The 16852-nt window shown below is 33.3% G+C and overlaps 1 protein-coding gene across 4 annotated transcripts in view; it reads left to right on the top strand.

Annotated features, from left to right (window-relative positions):
- Positions 1-16852, top strand: part of elovl7a (ELOVL fatty acid elongase 7a) — a 43235-nt gene that overhangs the window by 13246 nt on the left and 13137 nt on the right. For 2 of the 4 annotated variants that reach the window (XM_051929704.1, XM_051929703.1), the window contains exons 2-4: positions 10862-10945; positions 11877-12067; positions 13484-13564. In XM_051929704.1, coding sequence (XP_051785664.1) covers positions 10882-10945; positions 11877-12067; positions 13484-13564 — 336 coding nt within the window. In that variant the 5' untranslated portion in view covers positions 10862-10881. Of the gene's footprint in view, positions 1-3309; positions 3413-10841; positions 10946-11876; positions 12068-13483; positions 13565-16852 lie in introns of those variants that run through there. The other 2 variants (XM_051929702.1, XM_051929701.1) reach the window with 2 other exon arrangements.

Genomic DNA, 16852 nt, shown 5'->3' with positions numbered 1-16852 from the left:
AACAATAGATTCCTGTTAACTTTAAACTCTATATAGTGGTTTATCCATTAGCATCATAGAATACAACTGGCAAAGCTACATATTTTGATTACAGTGATCAAATACTGAATCTTTCCAGGTAGTACATGCACCCCTTAGCCCTGTATAGTTTTTTAATTGCCAGATATACAGTATAGCTTTCCTGCCTCCTGTCTGCTCTTCTTATTTTTGGAGAACCATAGCTCAACCCACCCATTGGCCAGGCAGGATTTGGCCTCTGCCATTCCTTTCTGATCTTACTCCTAAATAGGTCTTGGCTTCCCTGTACTGTGACCTTGTTCCGCCACCTTTTCTTGCTAGGTCTCCTTGGGGCATCTCTCTCTCTCTCTCTCTCTCTCTCTCTCTCTCTCTCTCTCTCTCTCTCTCTCTCTCTCTCTCTCTCTCTCTCTGTGTCTCCGCCCCTACCATTATCCCTACTGCCACTCTACTTATCAGTGGCTATGCATTGTCTTTGTAAAACATGTGATTAATTCACTTCATCAATTCTTCAAGAATAATTTATATTGGGGAACCAAGGGTGTTCATTATAGGCAACAAGAATCATACATTTGGTCTTTTGGCATTTTGTGTCTACTTAAATTAAAAGAACATGTATCATGGTTTTTTAACCTAATGACAACTGTCTCCACAAATTTTTCCCAACTTTTAGATAAAATCTGGAGGTGTTGTTGAATAAAAATACTTATTATAAGGCTCCCATTCATAAACAAAATAGCTATTTCAACTATGGTTATTTACAATTTTTTTATTTACAAGCTGTTTAAAAGTCTAAAAATGTACAAATTTTGAGAGATTTCACATGTAAAAATTAGCTTATTTAACAATTGGAAAGATTGTTACTTAACACATAGAATATAGATAGTTGCTTTATTCCTCATGTACATAGGAATTACACATATTATCATGTGCAGCTGCATGGGTGCCATTATGTTAATGCAAAAAAGACAACCATCACTCTGCTCAAATGAGAGGAAAACATACAAAGAGTCAATGGCCCATGTATTTAAATTATGTACAAATGAAATGCCCAAGGGAATTTTATGAAGCGTTACCAGGTGCGTATCCGCTTACTCATTCACTTTTATTTAAGGTGCACTTTTGTAAAAAGAGAACAAAGGTCATGGTGTTATTTAACACCATACTAAGCTAGAGTGTCTTAAAGACATTTTACATTCTTAGCTTTTTAGCCTATTGGCTTCATGTACTTGAGTGCATGATTCTGCAAATTGGAGTTCTGAATGAGCATTGCTTTAATTTCTTTTGTTCTTGCATATTCGAACTAGGTAAAATATAGAAGTAGACACATTAACATATAGCAAAGGTTTCCATTTTTTTCCAGTATTATCAGATAACCTGGGATAAGAGTTTGATGCATCTGAATTAACAGCTGAAAGAGAAATCTAAAATCCTTGCAGATTTCTAGTATGTTAAATTTACTTTCTGGACTTGTGCATTGTGAAAATTATTTCAAGGAAAAATAGATATTTAGTAGTTTTATACAATTCAGTTATAGGTGATCTCCAAAAAAAAAAAAAATTCAAATAAGTAAAAAAGAAAAACAGCTAAGCTGTGTTTTTTTTTTCTGTGTTTCATACATTACTGGCTTCTGTTTTGACAGATTTATTATTTACAGACAGTGAAAGGACAGAAGAACATAATATAAAATGCAAAAGCAATCTGGACCAGTGCATGGACTTTAAAATTCAACACAGCTTTAAAAATATCTATTTATCTATCTATATAAACCCATTATCCTGAACTGGATAATACGGTTAGAACATTAGTGCATGAATTAATAATATATACAATACTTTCTTTCAGCAGTGCTTACAATGGCCTTGCTACCTCAGCCATGCAGTGGCATAATGGTTCTGGAGCTCTGCTTGCTAGAGATGCCCCTTTCACTGAAATTTTTACATATTGCAGAGGAATACTCTTAGACATTAACAGTGTATTTTATATTTTCTAGACAGTATTTTGTTTTTTCTTCCCCTGACTGCAATGAAATCAAATAGCACTGTCTGTTAAGATTGAATCTGTCCCTTATTATACTTAACTTGCAGACATTTTCCTTCAGTTGGTAAGTGTGCCTTAACCTCTGTTTAAAAAGGGAAAGACAGCATGGCCAAGAAGCTTTGGCAAGATGCTATAAAGTCCTTGGCCAACAAGTGCCACACACGGTCTGTATGTGAGGAAATTGAGACTGTTTCCCATTAAAGGATAAGACTACTATGAAGATAGTGATATCCTTTTACATTATTGTGTGGTGTAGTATGGTGTTGAGGTGTCACCCACTGCATTGGGGTCCCAATCCAGGTGGTTTGTCATGTGGTGGGTGCATCCTCCTCAACCTACCGCTATAATATATAATATTTGATCTTCATATAATTTTTATATTATATAATTTTTACATATAATACTTACTTACTGGTAATTGTACTCGGCAGGCTTTTATCTCATTCTACATATCCTTGTCACACAGATTGTTGTTTTTTTTTTGTTTTTTTTTTTCTGGATTATGGTACTTTTTGTTCTAACTACTACTGGTTGTTTTGTGCAGAAGTTACTAATTAGCCTTTTATGTCAACAAATTTTGCTTTTGAGTGAAATTTTAGAATTTTCTTTTTCAATTTGTGGAAAACGTTTCAAAATTCACAAAATGTAATGGCCTCTTCAAGCTCTAGTGTTCTTTCATGCTAAAAGACAACTGTTGGTTTTCTCATTGCACTTCTGTTAAGATTATATTTATCAATGGATTTGCTTTTTCTTCCTTTCTGACAATTTATGCAGTGACATAATTGCCATATTCAATGTAAGGAAACTTTAATCGATACGTAGAGTTTTTTAAAATAATGTCATCAAGTCAACAGTAATGACTAAGCAACAGGAAACATACTGTGTGTGATGAAATATAAAGATTACAGCACAATGATGCAGACTCCAGCTGAGAGTGTTTCTTTTACACATGGAAGAGGTATATATGTATTTCTTTTTATATACAATAATGTAATACAATTTTAAGGTTTATTACGAGTCTGAATTATTCTTAACTTGAAGCATGATGTGCATTTCCAGTTATGGTAAAAAAAAATGGTAAAAACTACTAGTATTGTGTGCATAACCTCAAATGCTGAGGAATTTATCAAGGGCCCTTTTACCTACAAGTATGTAATCTGTGACAACAGTGCTTGTGAAACTGGAGTGACTACTTTTTCTGCCCACTCCTCCTGCCAGACATTTCATATCTTGATATGGTTGCTGCCTGCTATTTGTTGCTAGAGAGTTATGTTTGAAACAACTAGTTGCCAGACACCATAGAACAGGAGTGCACTGAGTCTGTGCACACATCAGTAAATTAAAACAATATTTAAAGGTATGTGTTTATACTTTGATTTTTATGACTTGTGATTCTGTTAAATTTTTTGATTTGCTTCAGATATTACTCATCTGTATTCTTTATTAATTTCTGTCCCTAACCAATTTCATTATTTATATTTTATTATGAGGACAGTAGTAGGCAGGAATTTATGGATTTGCTTAGGAAGGACATAAAATGTGGTTACTTTAAAATTCATTATATGTGTTTAGTGGCATTTGAGCGAGTAATTGTAAAACGTTCAAGAATCACAATATCACTAATATTACTTTAAGAACCCTTAAAACACATTTTAAGCAGTGGCTGAGGGAGAGTAGAATTTATTTGTTATAATGTACTCTTCTGTCTCATCAGTAATTAAAGTTTATTCTTGGTTTTTATGATTGTTATTAAGCTTATAAAAAATTGGAACAGCCAATTTAATTTTGTTGATACAGTTGTACAACAGCCATGGTGTAGTTTTATAAACCTGACCATATACAGTAGTAGTTATTACAGTGTTTTAAAAAGTGAAGGTTTGACTAATACAATACTAATGTATTTAATCAAAGAAGAAATATGAGGCTTTTTTTTATATATTTTAATTTTATTGAATTTTTTTAAATCAAATAACACTCTATACACATAATTCGAGTTTTACAAAAAGAAAATAAAAAGAAAAAGGGTTGAAACAAATCAACAAATCAATCGAGACAATTTAACCATTTTCTGGAATTTTCTGCATTCTGGTTCAGTCCCAATTGTTTGAGTTCTTCTCGTATATTTGCATAATGCTGACTGGTTTTTCAAGTTTTAAAACCAGTTTAAAACCTACTTTTTTAGTGACTACCTTTTGTATTTAGAAAGCAAAATACAGAAGCTGTGCTAAATATCTTGGCAAGTAGATTGAAAAACTGGATTATTTTAAAATAGGTAACCAAAGTAAGTACTTAAAAAATAACTTTAATGACTTCATTTATTATTGAATATGTTGATCTTTTTTTTTTCTGAGTAAATTTTAATTTTTATATTTAAAAATTTTAAGATGAACTGTAGACATAAGGTGCAGTAATGATTTTACTTGTCTGTTATACTCCATGGTACGTACTTTTAACATTATAATCTTAAAAACAAGTATAATAAAGCCAAAGTAATATAAAATAGTAAATCATTCAAGTTTTTAGTAGCATTTTATGAATGTTACTATTTTATTGAACAGTGCAATGGTTAATGCAGTTCCCTGATACCAGGGTTCCTATCTAACTCTGGTCATGTTCTATGCTGTTTACATAATATCCCCAGGCCTCTGTGAGATTTTTGCTACATCTTAAACAAGTACAGGTTAGAAGGGTTGGCACCTTTTGTATTTACTTTGTTTATGTGAAGCAAATAGTTTGATTATGTGTATTGTGTAGTGGCATGCCTTCCAGGTTTAGTTTCTGACATGTGCCCTGTGCTACTTGCATAGCTTCTGGCTTTCTGTGACCTTGATCGGAATATAAACCTGTATGAGTAGATGTATCAAAGAAGTTTTTATTGATACGCTATAAGTTTTTAAAAGGAGTGTGTGAAATCATTCAGATGATGTCCAGCTGAACAGTGTGTTTACGTGAACACTTTTCTATGAATCTTGAATTAGCCAACTGAAAACTTATCTTTGTGTTGCTTTAATTATAAAAAAAAAATAAGCATTATAACATTGTTTACACCCTTACTGGACTCTGAAGGTAATGATGCTTTGTGACAGTGTTTTGGAACCACCGAGTGGTGATCCGCTTTTTGGTCATGGCCTGCAGTTGGTGGGTTGTGAGTTGCTTTTGTTTTTAACAGTAGTGGGTCATCAGTGGAGTACGGCGGGTTGCTGCTTAAATGATCATACTAAGTCCCTCCTGCTCTGATAATCACACTTAGTTCACCAAGGTGGGCCACCCTAAATGTGTAGTTGTGACAATTAACAGAGATCACGCTCGATTCACCAAGGCCCTTGATAGGTCATGAAGTCACTTGCATGGGGAAAAAGCGAGTCCCAACACCAGAAAGGTTGAAAAAAAACTGCTCTGTGGCATTTCATTTGCAGGTCTGTATATGCTGTCAAAGGCACCAGAATGAAGAACATGACATAGTGGAATTTTGCGGTTATTTTATTTTCTTTTCCTCAAGCCTCTTCCATGTCCCATCTGCAACTAAATCAGCAAACTTGCAATATCCCTGTTCTCCTTAACTCACTGGCAACTTCTGTAACTCATTCTCCATGCCAATCACTTTGTACATCTGTGTCATTCCTTCCTCCTGCGGTGCACTAGACACTACAGTGTGCACCTAGCTGCCTGTTTTATCAAATCCATCAAGTCATCCACAAGTGCTTGTATGACAACTCCACAATTAGCTGGTATATTATAATTAGAAAGAGTTTACATTTAGGCAAAAGAACGAATAGTGGGTAACAATGTCAGAAATTAACATGTTTTGCAGAATTTGGTCTTTATGTGCAAGTTTTTTTGGAGAATATGAAAATGATATATAAATGTAAAGAATTGTTATAAATAACTGTAATGTATCCTGATCTTGTACGTTGACTTGGATAAAGGCAAAAAATAGTTTTAAAATAATAATAACAGTGGACTCCTAGCTTCCAGTTTGTAAGAAACAAGATATAACTAGGGTGAAGGCTTCTGATTATAAAAGACTATTCAGCTGTAAACAAAACACTAAACAAAGCCTATTAAAAACAAAGCAAGTAGAGTTAAGTTCAACATGATCAGCAGGTGTATGTTGTGTAAATAGTTTCCATTATGACTTGTAAATGAATATGCTGATAATTTATTTAGTCTTGTGGAAAATAATACTGTTTTACATTTGTTTCTTTGTTCTTAATTTGTAGATTTATTTATCATTTAAGGAAGTCTCGTTTTGTAATACTTATACAGAAGATTCTATGTAAAATTGAAAGTTTCAGAAATTTCAGCTCACTTCATTATATCTTCATCTACAAACAGTTAAGATCACCAGAGAATTAGTTCCAACATGATTTAAAATAAAGTTGAGAAGAAATGCAAAGCAGCTAAGTACAAATTTCATTGTGCATCAGTGTAAAAACAGAATTTTACTGCACTCGATTTCAATAAAGCTTGGTAACTACAATAGACATAAAAGAACATTCTCTTATTTTTTTCCATGTATACTTCAAGGGAAGTGTACATAACTTCTGACTAAAATTGTTACTTTTCTAGAATGTGTTAAGGCATCATACCACACATACAACAACCAAAAGCTCAGAAATATCTTAAAGAACAGCAGTTTTTATTATTCAGTTACACAAACAAGGGAAGATAAACACATGGGAGCTAACATTGGTAGAAATAAAAGAAAATAAGTAACCTTGCACCCATTTACCCTTCACTTTTCCTGTAGGGTACATTATGCACTTCCCATCTTGATCAACAACTCGCTTCTTTTACAACAACTGGCCTTTCACCATCTAAGCACTTGCTAGCACAAGGTCACCCAATTGCAAGTTCACATGACTTCTAGTCAACAGACTTCTTTAAGCCACAGCTTCTAAATACTTTAGGGTTTTTGTCCAGTTCCCTCAAATACTTCCAGGCCAATGGGCTAATCTGTCACTATACCAAATACACCAGGTTAGTGGTCCACCTTTTGCAGCCTACTGCTGCTGAGTATAATGTAAATGAGGGCACCATTCATAAAACAAAGTCCCCAGTTGTTCTCAACCAGGAAAAATATCATAATGGGTAATAATTTTATTATGGTAATGAATTTTCCTAGTAGCTCAATGTATTGAGCTTTAGCTGTGACAGTTCTGGCACTCAAAAACATGAATAGCAATTAAACAGAACCTTACATCTTCATGTAAACTGTGTTTAAAATTATGATTAGACACTAAACTTGAGATTAGAAGTGAAGATTCACCTGTGATAACTAAAATGTCCTGGTTAAAACAGAATTTATTTTACCAAGTAATCTAGCGCAACATGTTTTCCATCACCTTTCCTTCCTGCAAATATTCTACTCACAGAAGTGTGATAGATATGGAAATGTCAGCTGAACTCTGCTGTTTTTAGCATCCTGCATCAGGCTACAGAAATATATTAACTTGAAATAGCAATTAAGCAGACTTAATACATACACCTATAATGGAAGCACAAAATGTCAAGAGTGCACAGATAGACTAGTTGTAGATATGTGGTAGAAGAGGGTGAAAAACAGAATATTAAAATATAGGAAAACCAGTACAGTAATAATATGTTGAAATTTGTGCAAGTGAGTGATATGGCTGCCTAATTAGATACAGTAAATTGCTTGCATTACTCTCTGTTTTATAGTCTGGCCAGTGTCTCTTATGGACAAGGATTGCTCAACTGTAACTTGTCTGATTTTTCTTTTTTCTTTTTAATTATTAAATAAGGTGTAGCTTAAAAAAAGAATAAACAGCAATGGAAGATAAAATTAAGAGACACGAATATAAATGCTGAGAAACATGTATATAAGGCAGTCTTCCTGTCATTCAAATTTCTGTCTGCTTATTTTAAAAAGTTTTCATAAAAAAATGTTCCATTCTTAAGAATTTACATTTTCAAAATTTGTCATAATACCCAGTGCTTGACAATTCCTGTTCACTATTTTTTTCTTACTAGAAATATAGATACCAAAGGCAATAATTAAAATAAACATAAAACATATTATAATTGAGCACCAAAAGTACAGATAAATATTTTGGTAAGATTTGGCTAAAATCACTGACAGATTTTGCCTAACAGTAGAATATCAGAGGGACTGGTTATGTTTGAAGCTTTGATCATTTTATCCCTTGTAAAGCTAGGTCCAACTGATTTATCTCAATAGCAAAAAAAAGAAATAGAACATTTAAACAGGAAACAATAGTTTAATCCTTTCTAAATCATGTAGAAATTATATATGAACAAACTTCATTTAGTTTGCATCTTGTAATTCAAGGGGTTCCTCTCTAAACTTAAAATTAACTTCTAGCAATGGTGATTGGCCAGGTGCCCCTCCTGAAAAGTTGTTTTGACTTTTGTTAGGTTAAATAAGGGCAAATAAGAAAAGAAGCTTTAAAATACATTGACAGAAAGGGGAGAGATAGGGTGGGTATTTGCAAAAACGTTGTACTTGTACATGAAGGAATGCATCTAATTTCATAAATAAATTGACAATTTATTATATCTGGATAAAGATTTATATACTGTACTGTGGGTATGTAGCTCAATGAGTGAATGCTAAAATTAAGGAAGTAGATCACCAGGCCTTGGTGAGAGATTGCTTATAAGCAGCAGGCCCATTTAATCAGAAACATAAATTGTTTATATGCTGAAATTTAAAACAGAAACATTCAAAGTCCATTATTTTGGGTTTTTTTTCTGCCTTGGCTTAATAAGAGCAAAGTCTTTTTTGTTTTTGGCTGCACCATACCTTTAATTTTTACTGGTACCAAACTGAACTGTTATTTGTGGGTTTGCATAGCGGTTATTTGGACAAATGTGTAAGCTAGAATATTTTACATATATGTTGTTGCTTTCAAGAGATCAGTTTAAAGTAACTAATTACCATATGCTTCAAACCAAGATTACTTTTTATGATTCATTTACTATCAAATTACTATGAAGAGCATGTTAGACAACATTTATTATCTTGTAAAATGTAGTTCTTTTGTATAACTTGCCATTTTAAAAGTTTTATAGGATAGATTACTTCTTTTAAAGAAGATAATTGTCAGCAACTAAAATCTGAGTTTCACAAATGTACTTCAGGAGAAGAAGTAATTTGCATACTGATTTATTTGACATAATTTTGTTGTCATTGTTAATAAGTATAATATTGGTAAATTAAAAAAGAGATTAACAATACCTGTTTTAATTTATTTATTTTGTTATTCTGGCTGTTGGTGTCATACATAAAAATGAACAAAGGTTTGGGTAAAAAAAAAACCCGCAGTATTGAGATATATACATAACATTGGCTTTCAATTTATACATGGTATAAATATATGAAATACATATGGGGCTTCTACACATATTTCCTTGCTTTCTTGTTTCTAAATTATAACCTAGACCATTATTTGGCTGAGAAATTTGAGGAATGAAAATGTTCACAATATAACATTTTAGCAGAACTTTCAGTTTTGTATTGGTGGTAGTTCTTGTAAAAAGAAGTGTGCTGTATGATGGTTTGCAAGACGTTTTGGAAACTTTATGCCAGAAATTAGCTGTTTTTCTTTGCAATCTGTCCAAAGTAAAGCTGCATATTTAACTTTTTTACAAATGAAATAACTTTTGCTTTCTTATAGTATATGTATCTAAAATATTCTGTTATGTTTTCGTCTTTTTTTTTTTTTTTTAATAAAAATCCAGTTGGGAGACCTGAGGACCTGGGTTCACTTCCCGGGTCCTCCCTGCGTGGAGTTTGCATGTTCTCCCCGTGTCTGCGTGGGTTTCCTCCGGGCGCTTCGGTTTCCTCCCACAGTCCAAAGACATGCAGGTTAGGTGGATTGGCGATTCTAAATTGGCCCTAGTGTGTGCTTGGTGTGTGGGTGCATTTGTGTGTGTCCTGCGGTGGGTTGGCACCCTGCTCAGGATTGGTTCCTGCCTTGTGCCCTGTGTTGGCTGGGATTGGCTCCAGCAGACCCCCGTGACCCTGTGTTCAGATTCAGCGGGTTGGAAAATGGATGGATGGATGGATGGATAAAAATAAATCCATTAATGGCAAATGGTGAAATTATGTTCTCAGCACACCTTGGTGTAGACACAGTAAACTGGACTCATGGGTCAAAGTTTAAAAATGATTATTATATTTGGATTATGTCAAATTTTGTGATTATATTGGGCACATTATATACTGGGGGGGGGTGTTCTGCTGCAAACTTTCTTCTCTTTCTTAATTGACGCTTCAATGTCTGCATGTGTACGTATATGCAGATGTGTTGTGCTATGTACTGTAGTTTACTTTTTTTGAGTTGATGCAACATTCCCCATTGACATTTCCCTTATCTTTTCTCTTTTGTTTTTCCCTGTAGAAAGGTACTGGAAAAATACAGTGTGCTGCTGAAAATAAACATGTTGATAGCCATAAATTACCTAGGGAACATATTTAAACATATATGCATCATGCTGTTTAGAATGTTTTAAGTAGAGTAGCAATGTAAGTTTAACACAAACCAAATAAAATACATTGCAAAAATGTATCTCATGAAACTCCAGTTTTGTTATGTCCAAAAAAAGAATCTGTGAAAGGGCTGCTTTTATGTTGTTGTGTTTTTTTCATATGTTTTTGTATGTATGGCTTGTACACATGTTGTGTATGGGAGACAACAATGACAGTCAGTGTAATGTTAAAGGCATGGTTTGCCTTTTCTAATCATTGAAATAAGATACTGTATTGCCAAATAAATAAATAAAAATTAATTTCCTCCTAGGTCCTAACCTTTATTTCAAGAGTTACCAACATTATTGCAAATGGCGTTTAATGATCTGACATCCAGAGCTGTAAGGCAATATGATGAGTGGCTTAAGGATGCTGGTGAGTTAGTGTACTACTACTGTGAACTAAGTAGATCACTTTTGATTATATAATGGTTTTTCAAAGTCAAATGTATTCAGAATTGTGGTGTATGGGATTTTTTTTAAGTAACTGCCATCATTTAGAAAGAAAAAATAAATATCTGATGTATCGTCTATCCCTATTTTCTTTCTGGGATTTTTCAACACTGTCTTCTAGTAATGCTTGAAGAAGGCTGATATGTCTGTATTTAATTTAGTATGGTTTCCCTAAAACTACTTAAAAACTGAGAAGAAAATAAAATTTACTGCAGATGTGTCATACTAATAAGATTTATTTAAAGTTGATTCAAAATCGTAATTGTTATACACGATAGATACTCAGAAGGTAAACACAGGAATACTTTGAAGAAAAAAAAAATTGAAATCTTTTTTCTACCCAAAAAATCTGAAACTGCAAAAAATGACAGAAGGACAGATGTTTACTTTTCTCTTTCTTATTGTGACAGTGTTTTTTTTTGGGGGGGTGGGAGGGGGGGTATTTTCTTTGGGGGTTTTCAAGCCTATAGTTAGTATTTTATTTATATATATATTATATATATATATATATATTCAATAACACTATGTTGAGTTTGACCCACTGTATGTCTAAGGGAGAAGTAAAATGCAGACAAGTACACACCATTTATTATACAGAGCATAATGAAGTAAGCAATTTTTAAGATTTTTTTTTATTGTCTTTGTTTTAAATGACAAAACTATTTAAGCTATTTTTTGAACGTTTTGTAGGCTATTAAGGCATGATGATATTTACTTGTAGCCAAAAATAAATGTCATGTTTATTTTACCCATAGGCTAATATATCTGTAAACTCTGTACTTGTGGGCATTTTTAAGGTTTATTTTTGCATAATTATTTGAGTTATATTTTGAGAAATTTTCATTTCTTTATAGATCCTAGGACTGAGAACTGGCTGCTTATGTCCTCTCCTCTTCCTCAAACACTTATCATTGGCACCTACATTTACTTTGTAACTTCATTGGGGCCAAAACTTATGGAAAATCGAAAACCATTTGATCTTCGCCGAGTCATGATTTTCTACAATTTCAGCATAGTTCTCTTCTCAATCTATATGTCCTATGAAGTAAGTGTTCTTGCATTTCCATAGTAAATAATGCTTTTTAAGAAATAAACAAACCTCATCATTGATATTTCTGTAATTTTAAAGTATTTGTGAGTATCCATTTCTGTAAACTTTAACTGTAATAGGAAAACAACAAACTACCATATAAATACTACTGACCTTTTCAGAGATACAGATCAATTCAATTTACTGTTGTATAGTACTCTTCACAGAGTAAAGGCTCACATTGCTTGCACATTCAATATTTACAGTATTTTACCGTACATAAATAAATATATATACTGTATATATATTATCAAGGGTTACATAGTTTTATATGTAATTTCCAGTAACATTGGTATTACTGTGGGTAGTAATTCCCCCGTTTTGGATTCTTCTTTTTAATTCTGATAACCATCTGTACAAACAATATTATCTGTACTGACAAATAATTGCTTTTTAGTATTTATTGCATTGCCCATTAAAGAGTAAAAATACTTCTGCCAATAAGGGTTGTACACAATAAACAATACAAGTGGGCGTTCATTTATACTAGAGCTGTATTGCTTGATTTGTGACAAATTTGTGATGAACATTCACCTTTGAATATTTTCCTTATTTGAGCGTTTGACTTCAATGGGAATTATAGTCTTTATTAGTGTAATTTTATTATGCTGGAGATTGTGTGCCGAGTTGAAGTGATTTATTTTAGTTGAGTATACATGCTTACAAAGCCATATTAGGAAAAACAAAAGAGGTGAGATTTAAGAGCTTTTTTCGACTGAGAAATTCATCAGCAACTTATTCACTGTTGCCAAAGAAGTATGCACTGCAGCATTCCAGAAAAGTAATCTCTCACAATATCTAGGAGTTCATTTTATATAAGACAATTTTGCAGATGTTTTGTGTCCCAAGGTATTGTAATTTTTCAATTTTGGATGACAGCTATACAGTATATAGTATGTAATCTTCCTAAATATCTAATTTAAGGATGCTGGCTTAACGTTACACCACTGAAATTTCATGGTACATTAAATGTGATCTGTTTGTTTATATTTAACTGTAATGTTTGGCTGCTTTTGCATTTTTACCTTAAGTACCAACTTTTTTTTTTCAATCATTATCAAAACCAAAAGTGATTAAAGATAGAGGACATTTTAAGAATTTGGGAAATGGCAAAGAAAATAACAATGAATAATTTGATAGGAGGGTTTATATGAGAAAAATGAATTAATATATTAATGTTATTAATAATAAAATAATATTAATATATTAATTAATATGTGATACTATTTCTGTATAAAAATAAACTTCTAAATGACAAATGTACTAAAATCAATTTTTAGTGTTCAGTGTTTTAACAGGATAGAAGCACTATACTGGTTTTATGAATGGTTAGAAATGTACACTTTTTCTAATTGCTTCTTAAATTAATAGTTTCTCATGTCAGGCTGGGCAACAGGGTATTCCTATCGCTGTGACATTGTGGATTATTCAAGGTCACCACAGGGTCTCAGGGTAAGTCATTTTAATATTGTGTATACCTTGTTTTCAGTGAGCACTTATGATGTTAATTATTTCTTTAGATTGTTTGGGAAATCTACTTGTTCCTATTATGTATACTTTATATTTTTTCAAAAATAGGCAAAGCTACATGAAAATTTAATTCAAGCACAAATGTCAGTCTTATTTCTAACAGATCTAGTTAAGATATTCTCAATTTGTGTATCTTATTTTAAAGCTAGACTGTTACTGCAGCACATTAATCAATTTAATTACTGCAAAATTATTTCATCTCATTCATTTCTAACATATGTGGTGTTTAAAAGTGCAATTTGCATACCAGTTTGACTTTTTTTGGTGGACTGAAGAAAGGGCAAAGCTTTGAATAAGATATAATAAACCACAACAAAAATGCAAAATATACAAAATACTACAAAAAAACATGAACAAATAGCATAATCTGTGATACAAATACAAGTCATCCTGAGCACCTGAATGACCTTGCTTCTCCCTTGCAGTAATCTATTGATATTTTGTTCAAAACCCAACATTTACTTGGACATTCTATGTCTAAAACAATTGATTCTCTTGTCTAGCTGTTCCATCCCTGCACCTGGTCACATCCTCATGCTTGAATCTGTATCCTTCATCTCCTTAATAGTAAACTCTAATGGGTACAAAAGAATCTTCTTCTTTTTTTTGGCTGCTCCCATTAGGGGTTGCCATAGTGGGTCATATTTTTCCATATCTTTCAGTCCTCTGCATCTTGTTCTGTTACACCCATCACCTGCATGTCCTCTCTCATCATATCCGTAAACCTCCTCTTAGGCCTTCTTCTTTTCCTCTTACCTGGCAGCTCTATTCTTAACATCCTTATCGCAATATACCCAGCATCTCTCCTCTGCACATGTCCAAACCAACGCAATCTCGCCTCTCTGACTTTGTCTCCCAACCGTCCAACTTGAGCTGACTCCTCTAATGTATTCATTTCTAATCCTATCCATCCTCGTCACACCCAATGCAAATCTTAGCATCTTTAACTCTGATACCTCCAGCTCTGTCTCCTGCTTTCTGGTCAGTGCAAACGTCTCCAACCCATATAACATAGCAGGTCTCACTACCGTCCTGTAGACTTTCCCTTTCACTCTTGCTGATACCCGTCTGTCACAAATTACTCCTGACACTCTTCTCCACCCATTCCACCCTGCCTGCACTCTTTTTCACCTCTCTTCCACAATCCCCATTACTCTGTACTGTTGATCCCAAGTATTTAAACTCATCCACCTTTGCCAACTCTACTTCTTGCATCCTCACCATTCCACTGACTTCCCTCTCATTTACATACATGTATTCTGTCTTGTTCCTACTGACCTTCATTCCTTTCCTCTCCAGAGCATATCTCTACCTCTCCAGGGTCTCTTCAACCTGCTCCCTACTATCGCTACAGATCACAATGTCATCAGCAAACATCATAGTCCACGGGGACTCCTGTCTAATCTCATCTGTCAACCTGGTACAAAAGAATATTCTTGTATAATAAAAAAATCAAACCATAAATTTGTCACTGCCAAAGAATGTCCTGTGGTCATCTATGACTTTAAAGACCTACTGTACACGTAGCTGCTTTGAAACATATTGCACAAGAAGTTTAAAAGCAACCAAATTTTGGAAGAAAAACCCCACCAATTAAAACTGTGTAGATTTTTTTAGAATTTTGAACTTTCAGGTGACATACAATGCAGGTTGTAGCCTTTTTAAAATAATTCCTAATTACCATTTTGACTCATAAAATATAATTCCTTTGGTATCACTTACATATTAATTTATTAATCCTCCAAGCTCCTCCTCAGACTATAGATTCAGACCCGTAATCTTTGAATGTGGTATTACCATCTACTGAACCATGCAGAATTGAATTGTCTTCATTATTTGGAAAAATCATCAAGAGTTTATCGGTTTGCAATAGAATTAATGGACAAATATGCAAAAAAAAAAAAAAAAAAAACAGGCAAATGTTGTACTTCTTCTGAGCATCACCTTTAAGTATATAGATTTACAGTGGTGTGAAAAAATATTTACCGTAGTCCTAATTTCTTCTGTGATCAATTTTTGAGGCAGAACATGTTCAGCTCTTCATTGGCACATAATGAAAAATTAATTCTCTCCTTGTTAAGTCATCCTAATTAGAAAGATAATTAAGTCAACCGATGTAATCAAACCTGGCTGTGCTCAATCCATACTCAGTACAAACCTTTTGTATTTTGAACTTGACTATCAGAGTCCAGTTGCCAGCATAAAGATTAAGCAATCATGCAATGCCATAATCAAAGGAAATTAGTGAAAACAGCAGAAAACTACTATGACAGCCATAAACTCGAAAGAGTAGTGAATCCTCCCGGAAGTGCCAAGGCTGGCAAAATTACTCCAGGGTTTCAGTATGGCTTTGTCTAGAAAGTCACAAAAGAACCCTAAAATATCCTAAGAATTACAAGCTGGTCTTGCCTCAGAAAAGGTCATGATCAGAAAGACATTGGGTAAAAATGGGATCCATTTAGATTAGCAAGGCAGACACAACTGGTAACCAAGAACATAAATTCTTGTTACTAATTTGCTAGAAGATACCTGGATGATCCCTAAGCATTTTTCGAGAATGTGAGATAAAAGTGGATGTTTTTGAAGAACATGGGTCCCATTATGTCCAATGTAAAATAAATACAACATTCCTTAATAAGAACATAATATCCAGCAAACAAACATGTGGGTGGTAGTGTGATCCTACAGTAATGCTCTGCTGCCTCAGGACCTTACACAACCTGCCGTATACAAATAAAGAATGAAGTCTGCTCTGTATCAGGAAACACTTAAGGAGAATCCAGTGTTTGCGAGATAAAGCATAGCTCAAACATGCAACAAGACAATGATACAAAAGCAAATCCATATAAGAGTATCTGAAAAGAATCCAAATTGTCAAAGTCTACAAATCTTGATACATATTTTACTGCATAAAAAGAATGACAAAATAGGCAGTATTTTTCTTTTTAAATTGTAATGTACATAAAAGATTGAATTTGCTGTTTAGGGATAATAAAGTTCAGCTTAGTGATGACTATGACCTTATTTACAAACAAATACCCATATGAGTCTTTTAATTATTTAGTGGAAAAGACTGTAAACTGTTGAACATTAATGTGAAAATTACAATCAAACACTGGCTTACAGTGCAGTATATACAAATGATGTATGTTAAAATATTTTAGGTTGTATGTTTTGTAAGATAGTTTTTTGTAATAGTTTTATTAAGTA

Source organism: Erpetoichthys calabaricus, chromosome 7 (genome assembly GCF_900747795.2).
Source record: "Erpetoichthys calabaricus chromosome 7, fErpCal1.3, whole genome shotgun sequence".
NCBI classification, from domain to species: domain Eukaryota; kingdom Metazoa; phylum Chordata; class Cladistia; order Polypteriformes; family Polypteridae; genus Erpetoichthys; species Erpetoichthys calabaricus.
Note: the sequence above shows the minus strand (reverse complement) of the source record. Positions and strands in the feature narration are given on the sequence as shown.